This window comes from Eulemur rufifrons, chromosome 7, assembly GCF_041146395.1.
Source record: "Eulemur rufifrons isolate Redbay chromosome 7, OSU_ERuf_1, whole genome shotgun sequence".
NCBI lineage: Eukaryota > Metazoa > Chordata > Mammalia > Primates > Lemuridae > Eulemur > Eulemur rufifrons.
Genome location: NC_090989.1, coordinates 187,634,414 through 187,660,593, shown reverse-complemented (window position 1 = coordinate 187,660,593; position 26,180 = coordinate 187,634,414). Strand labels below are relative to the sequence as shown.

Below are 26,180 nucleotides of genomic sequence, written 5' to 3'. Positions count from 1 at the left end.
TTTGGAACCAAGCCATTTGAAACTAAACTGCCTCTCTTGGTTAGGGGCCCCCCTCCTAACCTCAAGAAGCCCTTTGTCCCAGGCAGCATTGAGTCAGGCCAACTCAGGTGGTGAAATGAGCAAACAAGCCGACACAGGCATATGCATGGTGGGCAACTCTGGAAACGGGTCCCGTGTTTGTGGCTGTTTCACTGTTGTTGGTGAACTGTGGTGTGGTTTCCCTCCCTGTGGCCGAGAGTGGAGCACACTTTAGGAACTGAGGTCCTAAAGTAAAGCAAGACACTTTCAACCTGACCCCAGGGCAAGGGTTAATGGGGGAGGCGAGTCCTTGGCTGGAAATAAAAAAGGCTCCCTGAGTGCGGCCTGGCAGAAACAGGCCCAGAGTTGGAGCCAAAGCGGCCTGGGCGTGGGCCCCACTCTGCCAGCTCTCCTTCCGCGGAGGCTTTGGTCTGCCCTATACAATGGGGCCACACATACGGGGTTGAGGTGGTGGTAAGTGTGAGAATCGATTTGAAAGTGCGTTAATTGAAAAGTGTACTTGACTAAAGAACAGGATCTTATCATTGTCCTGTGTCACCCAGAGACCCCAAAGAAGCTGCAGCCTCCCTGGTGGCATCAGTTTCTTCATCTCTGAAATGAGATTAATAATTACTTGGCTCTTAGACCAATGAAACAGAGATTAGTCAAGTGTATTTGAAATGCCAAGAGGCATTGGGAAGATCAGTGCCCTGGTACATTGGGAGTTGAGACTTGGTGATGAATTCAATCCCAGATAATGAAAATTAACCCTTCCAATCACTTTTGAAAGTCTCTTGCTTTCCTGGCCTACAGATCACATCTCTCTCCCCTGAGTCCCCCTCCATCTGGTCAGCTTTGCCGGATGACAGCCTCTGGAGTTTCAGTGCTTTCTTGGACATGTCTATTTTTCTCCCCTAAGATTTAGAATGTGTTTGTGTTATGTAAGAGTCGCTCCTGCTTGGCATTGTGGGTAAATTAAGCTCCCTTAAAACATCCGAAGGCCTTCAGATGGAACATTGGAAACCAATGTGTTGGGGGGTCAGGGGCTTCCATTTGCATTTTGTGTTCTCCTCCAGTCATGGGTTTTAAGAGCATCTTTCCCATTTGTGTTTACGTTGGTTGCTTTCTTGATTTCTTTTGTTCCGTTTTCCCCTAGGCCCCCCTGTCTTCCCCCTAAACCACAGAAAATGAGGAGACCTAGGCCTCTCTCAGTGTATAGCCATAAACTCTTTAACGGCAGTATGGAAGCATTCATTAAGGTACTTGCTGGGGAGCCGTGGAGTCCGCGAATGCGCCCAATGTAATGGCAGCCTCTCTCCGCCCACTTTCCCGCCAGCCGCCAGCCCTGTCCTCTCCCGGCCCTGTTGAGCTAGTTCCTCGCAGCAGCCTGCCCCTAGCTTCAGTGAGAGACTTTCTCAGAGCTGCTTTGGCCTCTGACCAGTCGCCCCTAAAGTGCCCTCCCTGAGTCTCAGCCCGAGGGGGAGGGGTCAGAGTGTGACGGAGCCCAGTGACGTTCAAGTGGGGTGGAAATGGCAGACATGGTTCCAGGCAGCCAGCTCTATTGCTTCAGGAAGTGCCATCCTAACACCCCAGGAGAAGTCAGAGGAACCCAGTTTCCTCACTTCACACCCACATCTCCCCAGGGGAAACTGATTGAAAGCGACACAAAGCAAATCCCTGCGGGTGACAGTGTGTTTTTGTACGGGTGATTTTTTTTTACTTGAGTACATACTAGCAAAGGAAACACATGCAATTTTTATAAGAGAAAATCCTCCCACCTAGTTTTGCTTCTTGTTAGGTGGTTTGGAAGAAGGGAGAAGAGTTGAGGTAGTCCCTTTCGAATTCCAGGGTAACACTTTACACCTTAAACTAAAAATGAAAGCGTTTCAGCTAGATGAGTTTCTCTTTTCTTTTTTCTTTGATGTTAATGGTACAAGGTCAAGCCATCCCACATGTAAGGGCTCAAGGCAAATTAACATGGTGATGGAGTTGCAAAGAGCAGCAGGTGGGGACATACTGAGGAAGGGAGAGGCATTCTTAACATCACTTAGGGGACAGGAGAAGGTTCCTGCCAGATGTTTGAGGGCCCACCACTATCTAGCGAAGACATAGAGAAGAAGACAGGTATCAGTCAGGAGAAAAGTAAAGGCTCTTGAGCTTTGCTGATGATTTGGGGTCATGGAGGCTGCCCCTGCTTTGGCTCCCCAGCCCTGGTCCAGACGGGGTGCAGCACAGGACTTGCAGGGCAGCCAGAGACTGGATACGGGGTGGCCTCAGGCAGGGCAGTGGGTTGGCAGGACCAGCCTGGGTGTCAGGACTGTCTCTGCCAGTGGGCTCAGTTCTGGGAAAGTGGAAGACTAGGGCCCAAGCTGGGATTGCCCAGGGGCAGGGAATGGCGAGGGCTGTTTGATATACCTAGGAGGACAGAAGCAGAGAGGATGCCCACAAAGAGGGGTCCTGCTGGGAGCATCAGGTGGCCCAGAGAGACTGGTTCACCACTGGGTCGTGAGAGGACGAGGCTGCATCAAAGGAGTCCTCTCTCTTCATCCTCTCTGCTCTCTCCAAGACTTTCTTCTCATTCACCCTTGCCCCGGAAGAGCCATGCTCCATGGCTGGGAGGGACTGTTTACTCTCCCTGCCCTCGATGAGCTTATAGTGGAGCTTGGGAGATTTTAAACACAAAAGGAGAAAGTGCCAGGGGATTCAGGATGAGCACCTGGTGAATTATCCCCACAAGAACAGGTTCAGAGCAAGAAGAGCTATGAGCTCAAGCGCAGGAGGCCTCTGGCAGAGCCTTGCCAGAGGGATAGAAAGAGGAGAAGAATATAGGACAGAAGGAACGAAGGCTCAGAGACAAAGACACCTTCCCATTTGCTCAGGTCTTTGGAAATGGGTGATCAGTCAGGATACTTGGAAGGAATCAATTCTTATCTGACAGTATCTGAAAATTGTGTTCTGTTGAATTAAATATTCTCTTAGTAGAGAGGTCCTATATATAATGTGTGACTATAAAGTCATCAGACTTTGTTCCTTCTGATCGACACATCAGAACTTAACCAACCATATGAGTGTCCGCCCCTTTGATGCAGTCACCTGGGGAGCCACCTCCTTATTCTAAACACATCACCATGGCTGCAGCTGCTCTGGTCAGTCTTCTTTAGAGACCATAGCACGGCCTTTATCAGCGGTGCCAAACTTTGTCTTAGGATGGACACCTTGTCTTTAGAATAAAAAGCTCCACTTAAAGCTCAGCTTTGCAACACCATTGAAGGTACAAAATGGCAAGAGGAATATGGTACAGTGGGGCTGGTCGACTGGCTCTGAAAAGAGCCCCCAAGGAGGGGCCACGCAGAGCCCCTGAGCAGTGGCAGCATTGTTGGAATACGTGCACAGCCTCCTGTGGGGATGAGTCGGAGGAATAATACTCATTTGACTGGGGGAAAGAAGGCATATTTGTTAAACACAATTGCCTTTCTTTGTAGTCACACTGTACTAATACCACATACCATCCCTGCAGTTCAACAGACTTGTCCTGTGTACCTACTATGAACTAGGTAGTCAACATCGCATACAGCACAGTTTTATGCTCGAGAGTTATGAAGTTTCAGAGAGTGTGAAGGCAGTATAATATAATTATTACTACAATTATTGGGAACAACATTTAATTTTCTATTATAACTCACATGCCATCTGAAAGAACATTGAACTAAGTAAGAGTCCCCAGCTTTGGAAAACCATACTTGTGAAAAGCTTTTCAATAAAATAGCATCACTAAGGCTCCACGATTATGACGGTTTAAGGAACAATGAATAAATGTTGTTGGAGTTAGAATTATACATTTTTAGGACTCTACCTGAAAATCAAACCTGTTCAAAATCCTAGATTTTTTTCATTGTCTCAGACAGAAGGAAACCCCATTTTTATAGAGTCAATTTTGTTATGAGTGAATTTTGAAGCCCAGGAGGTTCACCTCTGGGCCAGGGGCGGAGTGCCCATCTTTTTTCTGTAAAAGAATGGTAATTACCTACGTCATGAGTTTGTGACAAACATTAAATGAGCTGATAACATGTGTCATGTTTCTGGAGCACTGGCTGGCACGTGTAAGCCTACGTAAGCATCCCCTAGCATTGTCAGCATTCGTTTAGCATATTGCTCTTAGGAGCGCATTCGACCATACTGAGCGTTGGCTCAGTTCCAGGATTCAGGTGGGTGCAGCCAGCCTGTCGGTTCGCAGACAGTGCCAGCTGTTGAGGAGCCGGGAACTGGACCCGTGACACTAGCCAGAGGGCACACCTCCTCAAGGAGCCTGCAGAAGACACAGCGCCCACCCGAGGCCTGGCCCGCTGCACACGTGGGAAGGAGGAACACACGGAGCCCCCGACAGTGGGCGTCGTCAGTGGCTTTCAGTGAAAGCCAAGGCTCCAGCGCGGCCCAGGCCGTGCCGGTGTCTGACTCCACTTCCCTCCCGCCTCCCTGCCTCTCCCAGCTTCTGTGTGGCAGAGGTGTTCTCAGTGCCAGTGTGAAGGTCAGGAGGGTCGGAAGGGACGCAGAGCGGAGTGCGGTAGGAAGGCACGGGTGGCTGTTTGGAGTTAGGAATCAGGCAGGATCCCGGCGGACCCTACCCAGAGGGCACCTCATAGACATGATCTTGGTAAAATGGAACTTTTTACCAAGAATGAGGTTTCTTGAGCTGAATTCCAGGGACAGTGTTGCAGCAGACACGAAGGTGTGTTTCTTTCCTCTGGGCAGCTGGGCTTACCTTCTACCGCCCCCTGGTGCATAGCAGTCCCTTTCGTTGGGGAGCAGCTAGGCATGGGGATGGGGTGGGCTCAGCTCCTGCACCGTGACAAGGACGGAAGGAGCCCCTGTGTCCACTGGAATCTGCGGGGAGGCTAAGGCAGCCGCATGGGAAGACTGGCTGGGGGCAGCTTCCAGAAGTCCTGCGAGGCACTGTGGCTCAGGGTGGCCCTCCCCACGGGCGGACTACGGGGCAGACTCCCAGGACCTTTGCTGGCTGCCATTGCATTTCGGCGTTCACGGACTCTGAAGGATCTGCTTACTCTAACTGATCTATTCCTGCATAATCTTTTCTTTTTCTCCTGCTCTGCTGCCTGTTTATTTTTTGTTATCAGAGGAAGAAGAAATGCTCGAACCAGGAACCAGGTATTTACTAGAAAGGCCCAATAGCCCCCTTCATCTGGATGGAAACTGTCTTTAGTACCGACTTCCAGAGCAGAGTCCACCTAGTCCTAGCCTGCTGATGGGTCCGTATCTTGTCCTCTCCCCGACCGCGGTCAGTCAAGGACAGAATTCACAGGTGGGGTGTGGAGTGGCCAAGAGCACATCCAAAGCCACAGTGTCTTTATGAGAGCATGTTACAGATGCCTTGCTGTTTCCTCACCTTGTGAGGAGGCTGGTAATTTAACTTGGCCCCTTTTTAAGAAAGTTTAAAGAACAATTTTTTTTAATGCTCTTTAAGTGACCTGGAATAACAGAGAGGTCAACCAATCATGGACTGCAAAAGAAAATTGCCCCTTGCCCAGCCACGTGTGGCTGCAGACCAGTCTAGGAAGATGTCACTGAAACACTCCAGGTGCATATATTTAGAATTGCATCTTACTCAGCCTTTTTGACTAAGGTTGGCCACTAGATGGCCAATGGCTGACATTAGCTGCTTCTAGAGCTTTTCCTTGTGACATGTTTACTGTTAAACAAAGTATGCATCTAGATGTTTAGCTGGTAAGAGCGTAAGTAGAACTGGTCTTCCCTTCTCAGAGTACAAAAGTACCACGGGGAGCCAGCCGTGCTTCCCCCACGGGGCGCCTGTGATTCTGGCGCCAGGTTCTGCAGTGAGAGTGAGGACTTGCCTCTGCCTTTTCATCCCTGAGCACTGGGGCATGCTGTGCGGTGGGGCAGAGGGGAGTGGAAGGCAGGAACTCTGCAAGGCCAGACTCCAGCCCCCTCCAGGCGCTGGGTTCCCTCCCCCTCGCCCCAGGTGTGCCTGTCAAGCCTCCCATGCCCAGATTCCTTGTCAGCTGGGTAAGAAGACAGAGCATTTCTTTAAAACTATCATAGCTATACCTTTCTCTGCACGTAACTGAAGACTTTCTATCCTAACTGTTCGTGGAAACTTTAGGATTAGCAGTTCCTTGCTTGTTTTCCTACTAATCTGATGGTACTAATATTCTGGCTTGAGTTTAGAATCTGTGTTGGCAATGTCTTTTTCCTGTGGTGGTTGCCAAGCCCAATAAAACTCACAATTTTTTTTTTTCCTAAGGATTCAGGACAAGCTATACCGCTTGTAGTCGAGAGCTGCATCCGCTACATCAATTTATATGGTAAGCTCGATCCTGGGTCAGTTTGTTCAGCAATCCGCAGAGCAGGTGCAAGGCTGTTCTGATAGGAAATGAGATTCTAATTCATCTTGGAAGACTTCCCGTCACTGCTCTGCTTCCGAGGGGGAAATGCTGCGTGGAACAGCTGCTGTTCTGACGGCTGTCTTTTGAGCTGTGTGTGTCTGGGGGATGGAGGTCGTGGTGAGAGGACCCAGGACCTAGGAGAAGTGAGGGGCAGGAGCAGGAAGGTCACTGACAGGAGAACTATTTTAGTGCCTTCCCCACTTCCCATCCAACCCCAGAGCTCTGTGCTTTGAGCACTGACTGGCATTGGCCAATAAATCAGGTAATACTACCAGATTATAAGCTCCGTGAAGGAAATTGTGTCTGGGATTTGTTATCCATGGTGTCACCAGAACACCATGGATAACTTGTGCTTGTCCACTTATTCATTCCTCCAAAAGTGTATTTATTGAGTGCATAACAGGCACAGGACAATAAGAATACAGGTATGAATAAGACAGGTACGATGCCTGCCCTGGGTTGCTTACATTTCCAATGAAAAGGGCAAGGAAATAAACAAGCAGAAAAATAAATAATATAATTTCAGGTAGTTATAATGCCATGAAACTAATTTAAAGGGGATAGAGAATGGCTGGGGGAAGAGGGAACTGCTTTGGCTAAGGTGGTGAGGAGAGACCTCTCCGAGGGGTGATCTTTGAACTAAGTCACAGGAGAGGAGAAGTCCAGGTGGAGAGAATGGAGAATGGCAAGTGGAAAGGCCCAACAGGGGAGGGAAGGTCAGTGTGGCCAGGCAGTCACGAGCCAGGAGGATGGCATCAGAGTCTTGGGTGATAGAAATTCAATATTGTTCACCGAAAGAGATGAACAAGTGTTTATTGAACACATACTCTGTACAAACCAAACTCTGCCCTTTGAGAGTAAACGCTTCCTAAATTATAATGCAGAGAATTGTTTTATATAGAAAAACAGGGAAAGGATCCCAGGCTCCCACAGTAATTCCCATTTAAAACGAGGCAGGCCCTCTAATTCCTTCGATCGTATAGGCTGCTGTTACATAGTTACTGCTGTGGCAGGTTCAGGGTCTCCCTGTTGTTAAGGCCTTGGAGAAACAAGTTTAAAAAATGAGCTTGTTTTTCTTTAATAATTTAATCTTCCACTCTAGAGTCTAGCTTTCCTTAAAGGCAGATGTCGGTAGGGGGAGAGAATAGCATTGATATAAACTTCCAGTGGCCTTTTCCTTTAACCCCAGACAGGAGATCACAGTCACACGAAGCAGACGTGTCTGAGTACTTTGGCCAGCTGTATTTCACTGCAAAGGCCCTTTCTGGGCTTCCGCCAGGAGACATTCACTGGGAATGACTCTGTTATTTTAAAGGATGGAGGGAGAAAGAGACAAGCAATGGGGAGAGTCACTGGTATTCCCAGTGGACTGATGAGCTCAAGGTCCAATGGCATTTACTATTTCTCTTTTTCTTTGTTTCCTTTTTAGGACTCCAGCAGCAGGGGATCTTCAGAGTGCCAGGATCTCAGGTGGAAGTCAATGACATCAAAAATTCCTTTGAGAGAGGTAGGTGCACAGTGGCCATCTCCAGCTGTGGCCAGGGGAAACCGGGGTGGGTGTTAACATGTGTCTTAGAGCCAGTGGTGTGCCGGACCCGGCCTGCAGCAGTTTGTAAGAGCTGATTGTACACGTCTCTTCCCAACTTTGCATTCAGTGACTCCTGGTAGCTTGAAAGCCATGGCTAGAGTATTTACATCATGGAAACTGGCAAATGCTATGATCTTTTTATTTCCCTCCAGAGCTAACTGTTAAACATGTACCACCTCCTCCTCCTCCTCCTCTTCCCCCTCCTCCTCCTCCTCCTCCTGCCTATGGGTGACTTTCTCCAGTGGACTGTACAGTGGGATGGAGGGCCTTTTAAAGACTCTGGAATATTTATGTGAGTCTGTAAAGGATACTGCATTTTAGAAAAGTTGGAAGAACATGGACAATACCAAGTGGCGTTTAGAATACCCTAATTCTTACTTTTTTATGCAGTGTTTTTTGCAAGCTACACATTGGGAGGAAGAGATCATATGCTCCCTCTACCCCCAGAGAGGTGATCTAGTTCTCACTTGACTAAGCAAGGATAGAAAAGCTTATTAGAAGTCAGACCACCAGAACAGGACACGTGGTCTATTTGGTATAGCCTTCCTTGGCCTCAGAATCCCTGACAGAGACAGGGGCCAGGGACAGTGTCCAGGCAAAGCAAGGACTCACTGCATCAGGAAAAACTTGATTCTGCTTACACTTCTGCCTTCGCATACTCAGTGCTTATCTTACTACTGCACTGGAACTGAAAATCTAGGCATTTTCATTCAAGGAACTATTTTCAAACATCATGCTCCCCAAGCCTAGAACAAAGCCTGGCATTAGCAAGTGCACGTCCCCATCCCCAGGGAGGAGTGAAGAGTTTGTATATAGGCATCTCAATATTTTGGAAAGATCACATCTTCATCGTCCAGCCCTTTTCAACTCTGATTTACTGCCTCATTCTCTGAGTGATTTCTGGTACTGAGTTTGGTCTGAGGACTCCGATCCTAAACCGATTTGCTGGCACTATATCACATCCCAGTTGGTAAGAAAACACTTTCTTGTCGATTCTCTAACAGCCTGGGGCGGCAGATGGTTTACCTCTGTTGGCTGTATTCTGAGCAGGCCTCTCCCCAGAGTTCCACCCAGAGAAGTCTCCCTACTTACTCTAAAGGAGCTGCCTCCTGAGCAAAGTCTCTGCCCCCCAGGCCTCACAGTCCCCCCCGAGGGCCAGCTCCAGAATGGAGACGCATTCTACAGCCCCAGGCGGTTACCACCGCAGCCCCTGGGCACACACCCTCTGTGGCACTAGGCACTCTGGCTTGGAACCAGGGGGAGACAGCAGGGTCTGGCTGGAGGTGGTACTCAGTGGCCTCCTAGGGTGTGGGGAGCTTCTGTTCTGGAGTCCACCCCAGGATCTTGGGTGCTTAGAACCAGAAAGCCCCAGAATCCCCTTGCTCCAAGCTCTTACTCAGGCCTTTATTCTGTCACTCAACAAGCATGCACTGAGCCCTGCACTGTACAAGGTAACCGACTAAGGCCTGGAAATAAAACAAGGACAAAACACAGTCACTCCAGGCGGGGGAGCCGGGCAGGAGACAGACAGTATGGCCGGTGCAGTGATGGGGCGAGCACGGGGCAGCCCCCTCAGAGGAAGCACAGCCAGGGGAGGCTTCCTTGGGCCGGGGGAAGCGTCAGCTGAGGCTTATAAAGTAGGGGACAGGGGACACAGGGGCAAGGAAAGGGCATTCCAGGCCAAAGGCACAGCATGTGCGAAGACAAGAAAGCAAGAGGTATCTCCCATTAGTATCCCTTAGGCACATGTCATACATCGCTGCCCTGAGCCTTTCTTGACACCACCGGATGGCCCAATCCAGAGTTTTGTTTCTTCATTTTCCCCAGCTGCTTAGCACCCCTGCTGTCCTGTGTTTACTTTACATGAACAGATCCGTGGTCGGGGACATTTGCTGTTGCCATCCTCCCAGGCTCATCTCATTATACAGAGTCCCTTGTCACCCTGTTTTGCCTCTCATGGGCAAACTCACTGCACGGTGCCCCCAGCCCTGCAGGCACCTTGCCCTGGCATTTTCCTGCTTCTCCGTATCTGTAGGTAACCCTGTTGTAACAGGCAGCCCTTCCTTTCCCCACCCCAGTAGCACTGTTTTCTTTCCTTCCTGAATGTGATTTTCTAAGGTCAGCACCTCCTGTCACTTGCTTGGGTGCTTTGCAGGGGTGACGTGCAACGGAAGAGAATTCTCTGATCCTAACAAGCCTTGGATCGCCCCAGGCAGAGCCCAGCTGGGCAGAGATCACCTGACCCAAATCTCAGCTGCAAAAACTATTTTCTCCTTTTTTCTTTGCCTCCCGTCTGCAGGCGGCCACTCTCCCCCTGTTCATCATTTCAAAACGCATCTCATTCTCTCGCCAGCCTTGTCCTCCTGCTCCACCTGAGCCCACAGTGAAGCGTGTTTTATTCTAACAGAATAGTTCCTGGTATGTCTCTTTTAGAAAAATCCATTGCTGGCTTTTCCGGGCTGGCTGTGCCGGATTTCTCACGTACTCTTTTCTGTTCCGTGTGACATTCACAGAGCACATGCCCCAGATTTGGCTTCTCACCCTGCTGACCCTCAGGGATGCTTCTCCCGCCTCTCCTTAGAATCTTCCCTCCTCCTGGCTCCCTGGTGGCTGCTTCTCCACATTCCCCTGGCGACCAGGTGGCCGAGCCTGGGCACCGCTCAGTGTTTCTCTTCTCGCCCACTCGTCACGTCCCACATGGTCTCACTTGTGACTGAATTTTCTCTCCAAATCAGTACATCGTGTGTTTTTCCTTTCTGGCTTTTATTTTTTAAAATGTAAACCCTCTGATCCCTGCAGGGTGCCTATCCTTTGCCACTTGTTAAAAGAGATTTGGGTCTTGTCCTTTCTGGTTTTTTTTTCCTCTTTCCAGGGCAGAAGTTCTTTCCTACATTCCTTGCACAAGGCTGTTAAAAGGAGCACGGTTTTCTTTTCCTTAAGCTTTTACAAATTGATAACATGTTGGAAATCTACTCCTGGCTTATTATTCCTAAACATACTTTCTTTTTCTTCTGACACTAGTCAGCCAGAGTTTTGTTTGGAATTCTTTTTGTTGTTCTTATCGATAAATCTTAAACTCACTGCTCAAGTTTTGAGTTCTTCCTGGAATCTTCTGGCATGATGAAGGAGGGGGAAAAATTATGAAAAGGCAGGAATCAGCAGCTGCACCCTGGAGAGAGCTGCGGTTTGCTCTTGTCTCCCAGCCAGTTTTCCACCTCTCTGTTCCCCCACAAACCCTGGGCTGTCCCGCTGTGCATGCACAGGTGAGCGAGTGCCAGGAGTCTCTGTTACGTGGAGGGGGTGGCCGGGAAGGACAGCAACAGCCCTCTCATCCTGTGCAGGTCAAGACAGGGTTTGGATTTGGAGCTGAAGCCATCCATGTAGGGTCTGAACCTGATCCTGCTAAATTCTGTTTCCGGCCTCAGGAAAGGGATGTAACCCGGAGATGCTGGGATGTCACGTTGAGGGGCTTGAGGGGACCCGTGGCCCTAGAACTGCCCTCATGAGGGAGACGGCCTCCTGGCCTCCCGGCCTCCCGGCCTCCAGCAGCACTGAGTGTTCACTCTCCGGCCTGGGTATGGCCCTGCCTTGACGCGTCTGGCAGTGCCCAGGTGGTCTGGGTGAGAGTCGGCCGGAGCAAGGCTGTTGGGTACACGCTCCACCTCCCCGGGGACATTAGCTAGCAAAGCGTGAACGTGGCTGCCTCCCAGACTGGCCTGGAATTTTAGCTCTAACACTCTGTCTGGCGAAAGCCATCATTCACACAAACCATCCCGCTTGTCTAGAGCTCTGGAATTCCTTTCATTCCTGGAGCCAACGTTTGACTAGCCTCATAGAGAGCCAAAGTCCTGGCTGATGGAAAGGAATGTTTGGGCGGCTCCAATTGTGGACTGAGTGCCTTGCGGGAGGAAGGCAAGAGCTAATGGTGTGTGTGTGTGTGTGTGTGTGTGTGTAAGTCAATATGTTAATCATGCTTAGCCATGGGAGCTAATAACAGGCAATATGGAGGGAAAATCCATATGCTTTTGAATCATGAGACCCCAAGAATGATGTGTGGTGATAATAGGAACCAGCTTAATATAGTTCAGTGTCTGAATTCCTTAGGCTGCTCCAGGGATAGACAGGGAGGCTGGGGAGCGAGGGCTTAGACACCCCTCCTCTTTCAGCTAAGACAGCTTTGTTCTGTAAGTTGGGATTTCATAGGAACGTTTTTCTTGAGAAAGAAAAGAACAGTTGGAATTCTATTATAAGGCAAGGAAGGAGGGAAGGAAAGTAGATAGATACACACATACAAACATGCATACATGCATACGTAGGCAGGCATGTGTGCAGACAAGCAGACAGATCGATCTGAAAAATCACAGATTTAAAAAAAAAAAAGAACATCTCCCAGTCCTCACAAGACCTGGGAGCCGCCAGTATCTGTCTGTGACTGCGTGAGTGTGGGCACACTGCTTCCTCTGCTGGGGCCACAGCTGTCCCACGGAAGAGAACAGTGGTGTTGGAACACGTCTGCCTTGGTGCCGTGCCGTGCTGTTGTGGGGATTAAGAGAGATCACGTGTGCAAATGTGCTTCTCGCTTGAGAAGTAGTGTGTGAGTATAGGCAATTAGTTTTTATGTTTTCTCTCTTCCTTCTCCACAAGAAAATATTATGGGGGAAGCATTCTCACCTCCTCTGGTAGGGACCTCAGAGAGGTGACCTATGGAACACCAGTGTCTGGGCCACCACAGATGGTTGGTTGTTCAGGCTGGGCACTGCACAAAGCTGCCCAGCCAAGAGGGCAGGTGGAAGCTGAACTCAGGCTCACGCTCTCTAAGCTGCAGGCCCTGGTACGGGAAGGAGGGGGACCTTTCTCTAACTCATACTGAAGCATGTTGGGGCTGGCAGAGGCTTTGGCAGTGATATACATCCACTTCCTACGGAGGCAGAGTAGAATCCAAGTATGGTTTTCCAGCTCTGCTCTTCACTGCTTGCCAGTCTCAGACGTGCTCTGGGCTGCTTGGGAGGAGGAGGAGGAGAAGCCCGTCCTGCAGACATTTCTTAACACCCCAGGAAGGCACCGGTTTCTCCCTGCTGCTTTCACCTCCTCTACGGAATTCCCAGTGGTGCACCAGCTCAGCAGCTCCTGACTAAATTGAAAAAAGGTACTCCCCGGAGATACCATTCTTCCGTGTCCAACCGGCAAACCTCAGAAGATTGACAATATGCCATGGCCAGGGCTGCGGAAAACAACATCCTTGAGACGATGATGCTAACAGGAATATCAAATGGCACAGCCCCAGTGGAGAAAAGTTTGGCTCGATCTGATAAAACTACGTATGGATCTCCCCTGTGACCCAGCAGCCGCTCTTCCAGGAACTTGCCGCAGAGATCCTCCCCTCAAATACAAAACACAGGCATAGTCATTCACCGTGGCAGTATTTATAATAGCAAGATACTGGAAGGAAGTCAAATGTTGATCCATAAAAGATTGGCTGAATAAATTACAGTCTATCCATGAAGTATAGTACTTCGCAGCTACTAAAAATAAAATAAAGAGGAAGATCTCTAGGAGCTAATGTGGAGAGATTTTCAGGATTTGTTGTTAAGTAAAGAAACAAGTTTACGTAGACATATACTCCATTTTAAGAAATAAGGGGAAATTTTAAAATTATGTATTTACTTATTTTTGCATAAAGGACAGACCAGAAACTAACGGAAATAGTTAAATGCAAAGTGTGGAAGGGAGAAAGATGAGGTATAGAGCGTCTCTGGTGCAACTTTTTATCTGGCTTTGACTTTTGGACCCTGTAAATGCTTTATATATTCAAAACTGTAAATTAAAAAAAAGGATTTAAAAAATCAATCCCTAAAATTAAATACAAATAAAAATAAGCTGGGTATAAAATTGATAACCACAGAGAGTAACTTTTAAATATATACTCTGATCATACATTTTTAACAGCTTTATTGAATTACATACCATAAGGTTCACCCATTTCTAAAGTATACATTTCAATGGTTTCTAGTATATTTATAAAGTTTGTGTGTAGTCATCATTGTAATCTAATTTCAGAATTTTCCATCATCCCCCAAATTAATTTTGTATCCATTTGCGGTCACTCCCTGTGTAACCCACACCCTGGCCCCCAGCCCTATGCAAACACTAATCTGCTTTCTGTCTTCTGACCATACATCTTATAGTGGGATATGTTTTGAGGACCAAAAAACAAAACAAAAACAACAAAATCTCGGGTTAGAAATCTTAGTGGTTAGTGGTAATGTTGCTATTAAAACTCCGAAACCATTTTATGTGTATTGTAGGATAAGGCAGATGAATATATTAATTATTCATGTTATTCATAACCAAAATTTTCACTGTAAGAAAAAAAGATATACAAATACAAAATAAATGAAAGTGAAGAAAACCTTGTATCTTAACTATGAATAGGAAACATCAGTCTGAATTTTTTTTTCAAAAATATTCTAGCTTCATCCACTGAAAGGGCATAGAAGCTCTTTATAACACTTTTGTAGCAAGCCAGCCATCGCAGTGAGCGCCTGTAGTCCCAGCTACTCAGGAGTCTGGGGAGGGTCACTTGAGCCCAGGAGTTCCAGGCTACAGTGAGCTATAATGACACCACTGCATTCCAGCCTGGATAAAAGAGTGAGACCCCATCTCATAGAAAAACAAAAAACAAAACAAAACAAAAAAACCACTCCTGTAGCAATGAGCACACCTAGCACCTAGACCTTGGTTTCTAAATACCATTAAAAAGAAAAAAGAGCTCCTTGGAGAAATGTTGGATTCCAGATCTGGGTCAAGGAAAGTGAAAGGTGATCCAGGGAATTTTTTTGTCCAGAAAGCAAAGAAGTGCTCAATGGCGGTCACATTAAAATGACACAAGAAAGGACTCCCTCTGGCCAAATTTGGGATAATTTGAGTGTCCCAAAGAATAGTGATGGTAATGGATCATCATACATTGAGTTAAAAACTACAAAAATAAGTCGGCAAAGATGTTAACAAGTAAGGGGGTGAGAGGTGGGAGGACACAGGGAAAGCTCTTCTTTACAAAAAAAAAAAAAAAAAATGCCAGCTAATAAATGTAAAAGAAATGACAGAATTAGAAAATCACCATTTTTTAACCCCCAGTGTAACAGTAAATTTGGGCAAAAATCATCATTGGATGCTATTAATAAAAATATTCAGTGAAACTTGTGGAGGACAATGACATGCACACAGTCTCAAAGTATCATGATACTCTGAGTATCAACTCACAGATCATTTACTTATTGCAAAGGGGAAAATACCTTTATAGCGTCGAGCTCTGGAGGCCACCACCTTAACCCAGTAATCAAAATTGGCATTACCAGTAGCGGGACAGGCTGATGGACATGCCTCCTGATGGGATGCACTAAGGTGTCCCCAACACAGCCCATGTAGTATTCTTGCCAAAAATATTTAACCTCAGTCTCATCATGAGGAACAATTGGACACAGCCAGAATGTGAGGCATTCTACGACAACGGGCCTGGACTCTTCGGAAAGAGCCAATTATTGTAACAAACAAACTAGCACACAAAAATGTTGGGGCCTGTTTTACATTCCAAGGACTCAAGAAACATAACCACCAAATGAATTGTGTGAACATTAATTAGGTACTGGCTTTTGAAAAAATTATAAAAGATATCATGGGATAATTGGGGATGTCTGGATGCGGGCTGTATATGCAATGTTATTTTGGAAGAATAATTAATTTTCTTAGGTGTTATAATGCCATGGTTATGTAGGAGAATATTCTTATTCTTGGGAGAAAGGTGTTGAAGTATTTAGCAGTGACATGTTGTGATGTCTACAAAATACTCTCAAATTTTGAGCAACGATAAATATAAATAGGGAAAGAGCAAATATGGGAAGATGAGTGTAAGTGAAGGTGATGGGAGTTTGTTGTTTTATTTTTATAACTTTTCCATAGATTTGAACATATTCAAATAAGAAGTTGCAAGGAGATGTAAACTTGCTGGTGGGGGTCATATGTGAGGGAGGCTTGTCCCACCTGCCTTTCCTCTGGTCCAGGCGGGGTTCAGCTCAGCTCTCTGCCATCTGCACATTTTCCACCTCCTTATCAAGCTGAAACGTTGTCTCTTGTTTCCACTCAGGTGAAGACCCCCTTGTGGATGATCAAAATGAACGTGATATCAATTCAGTCGCTGGTGTTTTAAAACTGTATTTCCGAGGACTGGAAAACCCACTCTTTCCTAAGGAAAGGTTTCAAGATTTGATATCTACTATTAGTAAGTATTTCCCAAGAGGAACGATGGATTCCTTGACAAATCTTTACGGAAACTGGGCTGCAGGTTCATTTCTTTGCTAGGCACAGAGGAGGGAATATCACAAAAGAAGTGTGGCCTGTGTCCTCATTGAACTTAAGACCTAGTTGTGGAAATAAGAAGATGGTTTATAATGAAAGGGGTAATGGGCACAGCACACCCCCGGGTACAGAAGGGGCTCGGAGGAGAAGCAGAGGAAGACTTGGTCTTGTAGATCAGAGCTGAGAGACATATGTGAGCAGAGTCTTCCAGGAGGAGTGGACACAGGGGATCCTGGGAAGGGTTGGGGACACAGGCCAGTGGGACCAGCAGGAGGGTGACCTAGCCAGTGCATGGTGCAAGAGGCTGAAAGGGTAAAATGGAGCAAGAGGGGGATGACCTTGAATGCCTTACAAGGGTTCCGGAGTTTTTCCCCTTGGGTGATAGGGAGCCATGGAAGGCTTGGGGGTCAGATCAGCAATGTGACAAACAAGGGAAATGGTGAAAGTAAGTTGACTCGGGCTTCCTCTGATGTTGCTAGCTGTGAGAGTCCTTGACTGGCAAGTTTCTGTGCATCAAGTTAGGAGGAGCCCAGTCTAGGGGGCTGACATCGTGGCGCCTTCACTGTGAGGTGCCCAAATCCAAGGTAGCCTTTGAGAGTATTTTTTTAAATAAATTTTTAATTTTAGAAAATTAGAATTTTAGTAATTTCAAATAAAGTTTTCAATTTTATTTGATTTACAGAAAATTGCCACACAGTTTCACTAGGGTTGCTCTTACAGGACTCTTGACAGACGTCTGCAGCCAGGAAAATGTCCCAAGAGTGGCAAGAGGAGAGGGAGGCTTGAACCCGCTTGTTTTCTTACATAACAGACCCTCCCTCTGCCCTCTGCCCTCCACACCACTTCCAGCTCATGTTTCCAGATTGACTTCAAGCTCTAAATCATGTCTTATAAATTCCAGGCCACAAAGGCCCAGCCCTGTCTGAGCCCTGTGTCACTTGCTCAACCAGGGTTTCCAGAGTCCCCCAGTAGTACAGTTCCTGTGCAGGGCCTTGAGAAGATTTCAGGTCTAGAACTGACATGAAAAGAGGTCAGAGAGGAGATTCCCAAGCATCTGCCAGATTCTTTGGTCAATACGTAGGTTGAGAGGGGGTTCTTTATTCCACATTCATTTCATGAGCAACTAGTATGTGCCAGGCCTGTGCCGCAGGTGGTGTTTGTAAAGGGTTTAATAAAACATGGTCCCTGCCTGTGTTTGTCAGGACACACAGGTTGTAGGGGACAGAAACTCAAACTGGCTTAATCCGTAAAACGGAATGCATTGGTTCACGTACCCGAAAAGTTCAGGCCTAGCTGGATGCGGACTGCCCAGGGCGTTTGTTCCCTGCCCGTCTCTGAGCTAGCTTCGCTCTAGGGCAGGATCTTCACTTCCTGGGGGCCCCCTGCTGCTCCCCGCTTCCGCCTGCTCAGGTTTCCGAGGGCACCTCCCTGCGGGTTTCTCCCGCCCACAGTCCGGAGGCTCGGCTCTGATTGGTTCTGAGTAGGCTGCACCCAAGCCCCTCCCGTGGTGCTCTGATTGGCCAGGCCAGGAGCACGAATGATCCCGCAACTGAGAGTCGAGCTCGCTACCCCATTCCACGTGGGCGGACAGAGGACGTGCGATCCTTGGACGTTTCCTTCTGTGCTGAGGATGAAAGGCGCCCTGAAAAGCCCTTTTATGTTTCAGAACTGGAGAACCCAGCTGAGAGGGTGCACCAGATCCAGCAAATCCTCATCACCCTTCCCCGCGTGGTCATCGTGGTCATGAGATACCTCTTCGCCTTCCTCAACCAGTGAGTGCCTGGCCAAGGGCCCCCCTTTTTTCCCATATACTCATTGAATAGTGGACAAGGGGCCCTTTTTTGACTGGCTCTGGCCTCCTTTGGGAGGGTGTGTCCTGAGGCTTTTGCAGGTGCTGTTTTGAAAGAAGAACATGGAAGCTTCTGGATTTGAGTAGAGTCCCCCAAAAGAAAGAAATCACAGGGGCAGGATTTGCCTTTCCCAGATGACTTGTGGGTACCTCCTCTCTCCTAGCCTCTCTCAGTATAGCGACGAGAACATGATGGATCCCTACAACCTGGCCATCTGCTTCGGGCCCACCCTCATGCACATCCCTGATGGGCAGGACCCTGTGTCCTGCCAGGCACACGTCAATGAAGTCATCAAAACCATCATCATCCATCATGAAGCCATCTTCCCCAGCCCCCGGGAGCTAGAGGGACCTGTGTATGAAAAATGCATGGCTGGAGGGGAAGAATATTGGTAAGATGCCATTCCTCTTAATATGATTATTATCATCATCGTTGTTGCTGCTGTTGTAGGGGAACAGTAAGAAGCCCTTCAGTTTTCTTACTGCGATCCTCTGTGCTTCCATATGCATTTTTTCATTTGAGCTTCGCAGCAGCCTTACATGAGAGACAGGTACATCAGTCAAGGTTCTCTTGGTTACCAGGGACAGAAATACAGCTCAAACTGGCTTAAGCCAAATGGGAATATATTGATTTACTTAACTTAAAAAGTATGGGAATACATCTTCAGGTATAGTTTGATCCAGGGGCTCAACTATTATCATGAGGACTTGGTCCTGCAACCGCCATGCCTTGCCTCTGCTTTATCCTGCTTTGGTTTCATTCTCAAACAGCCTTTCCCTTGATGGTTTCAAGAGGCAGCCAGCAACTTTAGAATTATATAACTCATTCAGCATTTTCAATAGAAAAAGAGCTTCTCTTTCCCAAATGTTCCAACCCAAGCCAAGAATTGTGTTTCATTGCTGGGGAGTGGGTCTGGTGAAGCAATCACATTGATTAGAAGAGGTGATGCTGCAACTGGCCGGGTGGGTCGCAGGCCCATCTCAGGAAGCAGGGGAGTGGATGATCCCCACCTCAGCCTCGCGAACTGAATGTGACACTTCCCACTGCTGTCCCCTCTCTCCTAGGAGTTCTCTTTTCCAGGCTATGTGAGCTCAGGTTTTTTTTTTGAGTGTTTCACAGTAGGTCAGCAATGGGCACCTCTGTGTATCTGGTACAACACTAGGTCGTAGAAGAAATATTTTAGAACCTTTTAAAAATCAGGGCTGATTACCTTCCCCAGGCTACGACTTTAAAATGTGAAGACAAGAGAAAATTTTAAAATGTGGCAAAGACAGGAAATTGAGAACACTAAATGACAGAAACCAGTCAGAGGTTCCTACTATTTCTTTGTTCCCAATCCAGGGCAGCACACAGCCATGTATTTAGGTATTACCCACACTGCTTTCAGCCAGGTGCCTCCAGAGGAGTTTGTTTTTTGATTGTCAGAGCATTCCTGGACTCTTGTGTTGCCTCAGTTCTGTGGGCATATTTGGGCAGTGCTTCAAAGAAAGGAGGTGTTCCAGCCTTTTGTGTTCCCCCCCAACATGCCTCCCCACACAGGAATACCGGGCATGGTGATGTCTAATCACAGGTCTGTCATCTCATTTGAGGCAGCAGGGAACAAGTCTATCCCTGTTCTGTAACAGAAACATTAAACAGCCAGCAAGCATAATTTCTGGACGAAGAGAAGCTTTTCACACAGCTTTTGCAACCATTACCAGTTCTCTTTTCTTACTGCAATATGTATAATTAGTGTTGTGGGAAGGGATCCGCAGATCTTCATGTACTTATCAAAGAACGATATACAATAACCACACTTTTCTTAATCCTATTTGTTTCCCATGAGACTGGAAAACTATTAATTACATGGTAATTTTGGGGGAGTTTTCAAAGCCAAAAAGGGATATTTGGCAGAGGGTCTCAGCACAGCAGACAACATTCATTCATTCAACAAATGGTTACCAAGCATCTGTCGTGGGCTAGGTCCTGAGCTGGGAGTCAGGATGGAACCCGGACAAGATTAACGTCCAGTGCAGGGAGCTCTGATGGAGCAGGAAGCAGGCGGTTCCAGAAGGGGGGGCTCCCTGAGCCAATCTGGCCAAGTCAGGAAAGGCTTCCTGGAGGAAGTACAGACGGAGCTGAGACTGCAGGATGAACTGGAGCCAGCCCAGTGGGGACTGGGCAAAGAATATTCTAGGCTTAGAGTCTTCAATAAAAGGAAAAGTGGTTCATTGTGGCCAGAGTGTAGCATGTGACAGGCAGATGGCGCGGGATGAGGCTCCACAGGTCAGATAGAGCCAGGGTATGGAAAGTTTGGAAGCTTTGTGCAGTCTGGATCTAATCTAGGTGGCAATGGAGAATTTTTCATAATAAAATCCATATCCCTTTAAATGGCATTATAAATGCCACCTCCTCTGAGAAACCTTCCTTGTAGGTCCCTTCTGCCATTATTGTCTTTGTCCATGTCTTTCCTGTATAACATTATTTCAACCTGCACCTGTTTTGTTTACTGGCGTATTTACCTGGGCAGTTTTCTCATTCCTCCCCCTACAATATAAGTAACATGAGGCCAGGGAACTTGTCTACCTTGCCTATCACTGCTTCCCTCCTGCCTGGCATACTGCGTGGCGTATATTAGGACTCACTCGGTGACTTTGTAATGAAAAACTGACTGTGTGAATGAACCCTGGCCTCAAGAAGCCGTAATCTAGCAAGGGGTTAGCAGCTGGTGAAATTAAACCAGCACGATGACAACTAAATTTGAAGGCCCTGGATCACTCAGCCACCATGCTCATCGTGGTTGCCAGCCTGGTTTGCTGTCACTGCCTGGGTGGATCTGGGCTTTTGCACACAGACTCACAAGGTAGCCCTTGCTAGCTTCACTTCACGTCATGGGGTGTGTCGCCTCAGCTGTAAGACAAGGGAGTCAGGCCAGATGAGATGGTTCATAGTACTTCAAAGATTCCTGTTCTGGCCTCTGATCCTTCCAATGATAAATGCTAGGGTTTTGCCACTGCCCTGTGGATCTTACAGAACATGTAAGCATCGACAACTTCGCCCAAAAGATAGCCCAGCAGATTCCTGGGCTAGGAGGGAGCTGGGGGCGGCATTTGGGAAGCTTCCCAGCGAGGGAGCTGGGAGTGGTTTTCAGATGGAAAAAACAGGACAGTGTGAGCCTCCATCTGAGCTGGGTGAGGGCCCAGAGGTGGCTTGGGCTGGCACTCATGGGAGGCTCAGGGTAGTGTGAGGGCAGACAGCCCCCCCATGAGTCCCCTCCCATGTTTCCTTGCAGTGACAGCCCACACAGTGAGCCAGGGACCATCGATGAAGTTGACCATGACAATGGCACCGAGCCTCATACCAGTGATGAAGGTGAGTGAGGGGGGCCTTGGGGCCAAGGGACCCCCCGGGAGCCCCTCAGCATGATGCCAGCCCAACCATAGCGCTGGCCCACATAGCCCCCTCCAGCTTTCCACATCAGCACATCTGCCCTGCAGAACAGAGGGGGACCCAGAGAAACCTCCGAGAAAAACCTTCATTGCACACCCAAGTCCCAGCACAGGCCTGGCAGAGCAGATCCTCGTGGGCGCACGTTGTGTTCACGTCTCACACCCAGCCCACTTAATCCCTTTATGTGTCCTGCATGGCTGGGGGCAAATCCTAGGTGACAAGAGTTTCTTAAGTAGGAAGCAACCTCTGTCATTGCTAATGACAGAATTCCCAATTCAAATTGACTTAAGCATAAAAGGAAATCGGCTCATATCTCTGAAAAGTCTCAGGGTTGGCATGGCTTCAGGCACAGCTGGGTCCAGGAGCACAGATGATTTTTGTCAGGACTTTGTCCCTGCCTCCTGGTTCTGCTTCCTTCCGTGCCGGCTTCACTTCCTTGAGGACCTGCTCTGCACCAGGCCTGTGCTGGGACTCGAGCCCGGTGATGAACGAGATGTTGGTCCTTGAGGAGCTCTTGGTCTGTCACCAGACCTGCACAGACTGGAGCTCCTCATGATGCAAAGCGATAATGCCAGACTAGTCCCCAGTGCGACGGGCACCCCGAAGATGAAGCCAAGGGTGATGACCCTGGGAGGTATGCGGACAGAGAGAGAAAGGCCAGCCAGGCGCCAAGGCGCTCACCAGATTCTTCCACCCCTTCCAGACAAGGAGAAGAGAATCAGATTAGTCTCTAGGGAAACTGGACTGCGTAGACAAACGATCTGGATAATATGGGCCCAGGGCCAACTTATCCATTAGGCAGAGTAGGTACAGTGCCAAGGGTCCATGCTACTGGTAGGGTCCACTAAAATGTTTTAATTTCTTTTAAAATCAGAAGGAAAAAATGAATATGATATACAGTCCAGATTATTTTAGTCTTTATACCAATGCAGTTGTAAAATATAATTTTTAACGTGTTTTTATGGAGGAAGGGATCCATGTCAGCAAAAGTGTCCATGGCCCATGAAAGCCAGAATACGGCCCTGTATTCACCAGGTATTGCCCTCCTTTCTCCCTGTGGTAGTTTTACTTTTTAAACATCATTATTTAGCAGTTCTCCTACTTGGCCTTTGTATTTCCCTTTGAGGGACAGTCCTGGGCACTGTTTGCTACCGCATTTCTCAGGAGAGCTGGGTGTGTACTCGGGAGGTTTCTGGGAGCTGATGAAAGAGACAAGACTTATAGGTAGGTTTTCACATTCTAGTAGGGCTGTTTCAATCGCTAGTGACAGAATTCCCAATTCAAATTGACTTAAGCATAAAAGGGAATCAGCTCATATGCCTGGAAAGTCCTAGGGTAGGCATGACTTCAGGCACAGCTGGATCCAGGAGCACAGATGTTTTTGTCGGGACTTCATCTCCATCTTCCTATTCTGCTTCCCTCTCTGCTGGCTTCATTCTCATGTAGGCTTTCCCTGTGTCCTGGTCTCCAGCAGTTCCGGGCTTTCACCATCCTTTTACCCAAAGTCCCAGTGGAAAAGAGCTTCCTTTTCATAATGGTGCCACGAAAGGTCCTGGGGTGGAATCTCACTGGACTGCCTTGGGTCACATACCCAGGCATCCGATCGCTGTGGCCTGAGAAAGAGCCAATGGGGCAGACCTGGGTCACAGATACAGAAAAGCAAATCCAGATAGACGTTCAGTTTCGCCAAAATCCTGAGAGGCTGGAGTCATCCTGAACTAAGCAAAGTGTCCTGCAGAGGCTTTGTTTGGAGGGGCAAAGGCTGCCACCTACTGCTTATTCACTCCACAGCAATTTGCTATTCTCTTTCCTTCTTTTCCTTCCTCTGCCTACCACCTCTAGTTCTCCCTCCCCTGCCGTTCTCTCCATCTGTTGCTCTTTTTATTTCTGGATCTGTTTCTCTCTCTCTCTCTCTCTCTCTCTCTATCTCTCTCTGACTTTTGTCTTCCTCTCTTCCTCCCTCTCCCCGTCCCTTTCTCCCTCCCCATCTCCGCGCTGGAGGTGTGCTTATAGCTCCCTCTTGATCTAGACCATGCCCTCAGTCTCTTCTTCCGCTGGAGGAAAAGCACCTCTTGTGTTGAACAGGATGAGCTGATCTTTCAGAACTGAGACATGTCAGGGCTGCTGCTGGTGTAGGCAGACGTGCCTGTAAGGGGCCGGGTCTGGTGTCCTTTGAGAACCCTTATAGCTCTGCGTGTCAACCCGAGTGTCAACCTGGGCGCCTACCTTCCTGAGGGCTGAGATCCCTGTTGGTCCCCCTGCTGGGTTTCCCACAACTCTGTGGTCTGATGGGCAGAGGGCTGCTCCGGGCACCAGGGCTGAGGATGAGATGGGATGGAGAGAAAAGAGCTTGCTGGGTCTGTGAAGAAGCAGCCACAGGACACACCTAGTAGTCTTCCTCCCCACACCAAGAACCCGCTCTCAGGGCAGAGGCTCACAACCGCCCCTGGGATGGGATGAGTAGGAGCTTTGGGTCCACTTCCCCAGAAGATCCTTGTTCCCATTGTTCTTTGTAGGGCTGCTGGTTTTTGAGAATAACAAAATCAGGAAGAATCATCTTGGAAGGGAAATAGCCACACTGGGAGAGCCAGTTTCATGTCCCCTGAAGGCTCTGAAAGTATCCTGAGTGTGTTAGGGGGAGTGTTGAAGCAGGAGCATTCCTTGGAGGAAAATTAATTGCATTTTCTATGATTTGATTCTCAGCTTGACTGTTATTGGTATATAGAAATGCTACTGCTTTATGTACATTGATTTTGTAACCTGAGACTTTGCTGAATATATGTCAATTCCAGGAGCCTCTTGATGGAGTCTAGATACAAAATCATGTCGTCAGTGAAAAGTGGTAATTTGACCTCCTCTTTCCCGCTTTGGATACCCTTTATTTCCTTTTCTTGCCTGGTTGCTCTGGCTAGGACTTCCAGCACTATGTTGAATAGAAGGGGTGACAGTGGGCACCCTTGTCTTGTTCTAGTTCTTAGAACTTTTCCCCATTCAGCATGATGTTGGCTGTGGATTTGTCATATGTGGTGTTTATAATTTTGAGATATGTTCCTTCTATTCGTAGTTTGTTGGGGGGTTTTATCATGAAAGGGTGCTGAATTTTGTCAAATGCTTTTTGTGCATCTATTGAGGTGATCATATGGTCTTTGTTTTTGCTTCTGTTTATGTGGTGAATCACATTTATTGATTCATATATGTTGAACCATCCTTGCATCCCTGGGATGAAGCCCACTTGGTCATAGTGGATTATTTTTTGATGTACTGTTGAATTCAATTTGCTAGTATTGTATTAAGGATTTTTGCATCTATATTCATAAGGGATATTGGTCTGTAGTTTTCTTTTTTTGTTGTGTCCACATTTTCTAAATGTTACATTCATGCCGACCCTTGCCCAAACTGGCAGAAATAGCGAGCTTTGAGGACAGTCTAGGGGGTACTGGGCTCAGAGAAAGAGATCTGGATTTGAAACACACAGAGAGTCCTTTATGGCCATGTGATCTGAGGCAAATCCCATAACCTCTGACCTCAGTTTCCTTATCTGTAAAGTGGGAATGACTGCACCAAGAGAATCATGGCATGAGTTAAAATGAGGTGACATGCATGAAGGAACTTAGCACACTGCCTGGGATAAGGAGGTGGGTAAGGAAAACTAGTTGACTATCAAATATAAATCCTCCCTAATCCTGAAGAGAAGCTGAGTTCTGGAGAATTTTCTTGACCCAACTGGTCATTGGCAACCTAAACCTCTTGCTTTATTCACCTGTTTTTTCTCAGGCATTTCATTTGGGAGATCATCAATATCTTCTTTTCTCCCGAAAACCCCCTGTGAGAATGGAACCCGGCAGGCTTCAAAGGTCAGATCAGGCATCGAATTATGGCTGCAGGTCCTATAATAGATGAGTCAGCCAGTGACTGCCAAATTGGAAGAACAATTTAGTTGCTTGGATATCTATTGCCTTCCTTGTCTCAGTAGATTCTATCACCACCTGCTGCCTGATGCCCCGTCCTGGGTCTGTTAATGCTTCATGGGATAAGTCTGGAAGATCCGTTGTGCTTGCTCTTTGATTTCCAAGATTTATAAAGAAACCGTGGTTAGGCTAAAAATCCTTGACTGTCAGAACTAAACCAAATGAAAAAATTAAGGCCACCTGTTACTAGCAACCTTAATAATTGGAAGCTAAATGAGGAACACGATTGCCGGATAATAAAACCACTAAAATCAGTACCAGAAGCATGTTCATATGAGTATAATATGTCAGTTTGCAATTATAATTGTGACTCCTTTCTCCCACTGATATTTTCCCATAATTCTTGAGGTTACCTTTGACTCCTCCCACTGTTTGTCTGTTCTAGAACAACTTGTCAATGGTATTGTACAGATGGCTTTTTGCTTCTGTCTTCTTTCACCCTGCATAATGTTTTAAGATTTATCTATGTTGTGTGTATTAAGGTGAGGGTATTAAAACTGTATTAGTCACTTTATGCATGAACACTCCAATTTTGCTAAAATTATGGCCACTCCTC

General features: G+C 47.5%; 1 protein-coding gene across 2 annotated transcripts in view; it reads left to right on the top strand.

The window, feature by feature from the left end:
- The window catches only part of SRGAP3 (SLIT-ROBO Rho GTPase activating protein 3), a 242,153-nt gene that overhangs the window by 190,229 nt on the left and 25,744 nt on the right, over positions 1–26,180 (top strand). The window contains exons 12-18 of one of the 2 annotated variants that reach the window (XM_069473851.1): positions 5,151–5,181; positions 6,296–6,356; positions 7,867–7,944; positions 16,166–16,300; positions 18,044–18,149; positions 18,391–18,618; positions 21,499–21,578. In XM_069473851.1, the coding sequence (XP_069329952.1) occupies positions 5,151–5,181; positions 6,296–6,356; positions 7,867–7,944; positions 16,166–16,300; positions 18,044–18,149; positions 18,391–18,618; positions 21,499–21,578 (719 nt within the window). Of the gene's footprint in view, positions 1–1,174; positions 1,278–5,150; positions 5,182–6,295; positions 6,357–7,866; positions 7,945–16,165; positions 16,301–18,043; positions 18,150–18,390; positions 18,619–21,498; positions 21,579–26,180 lie in introns of both variants that reach the window. The other variant, XM_069473850.1, reaches the window with a different exon arrangement.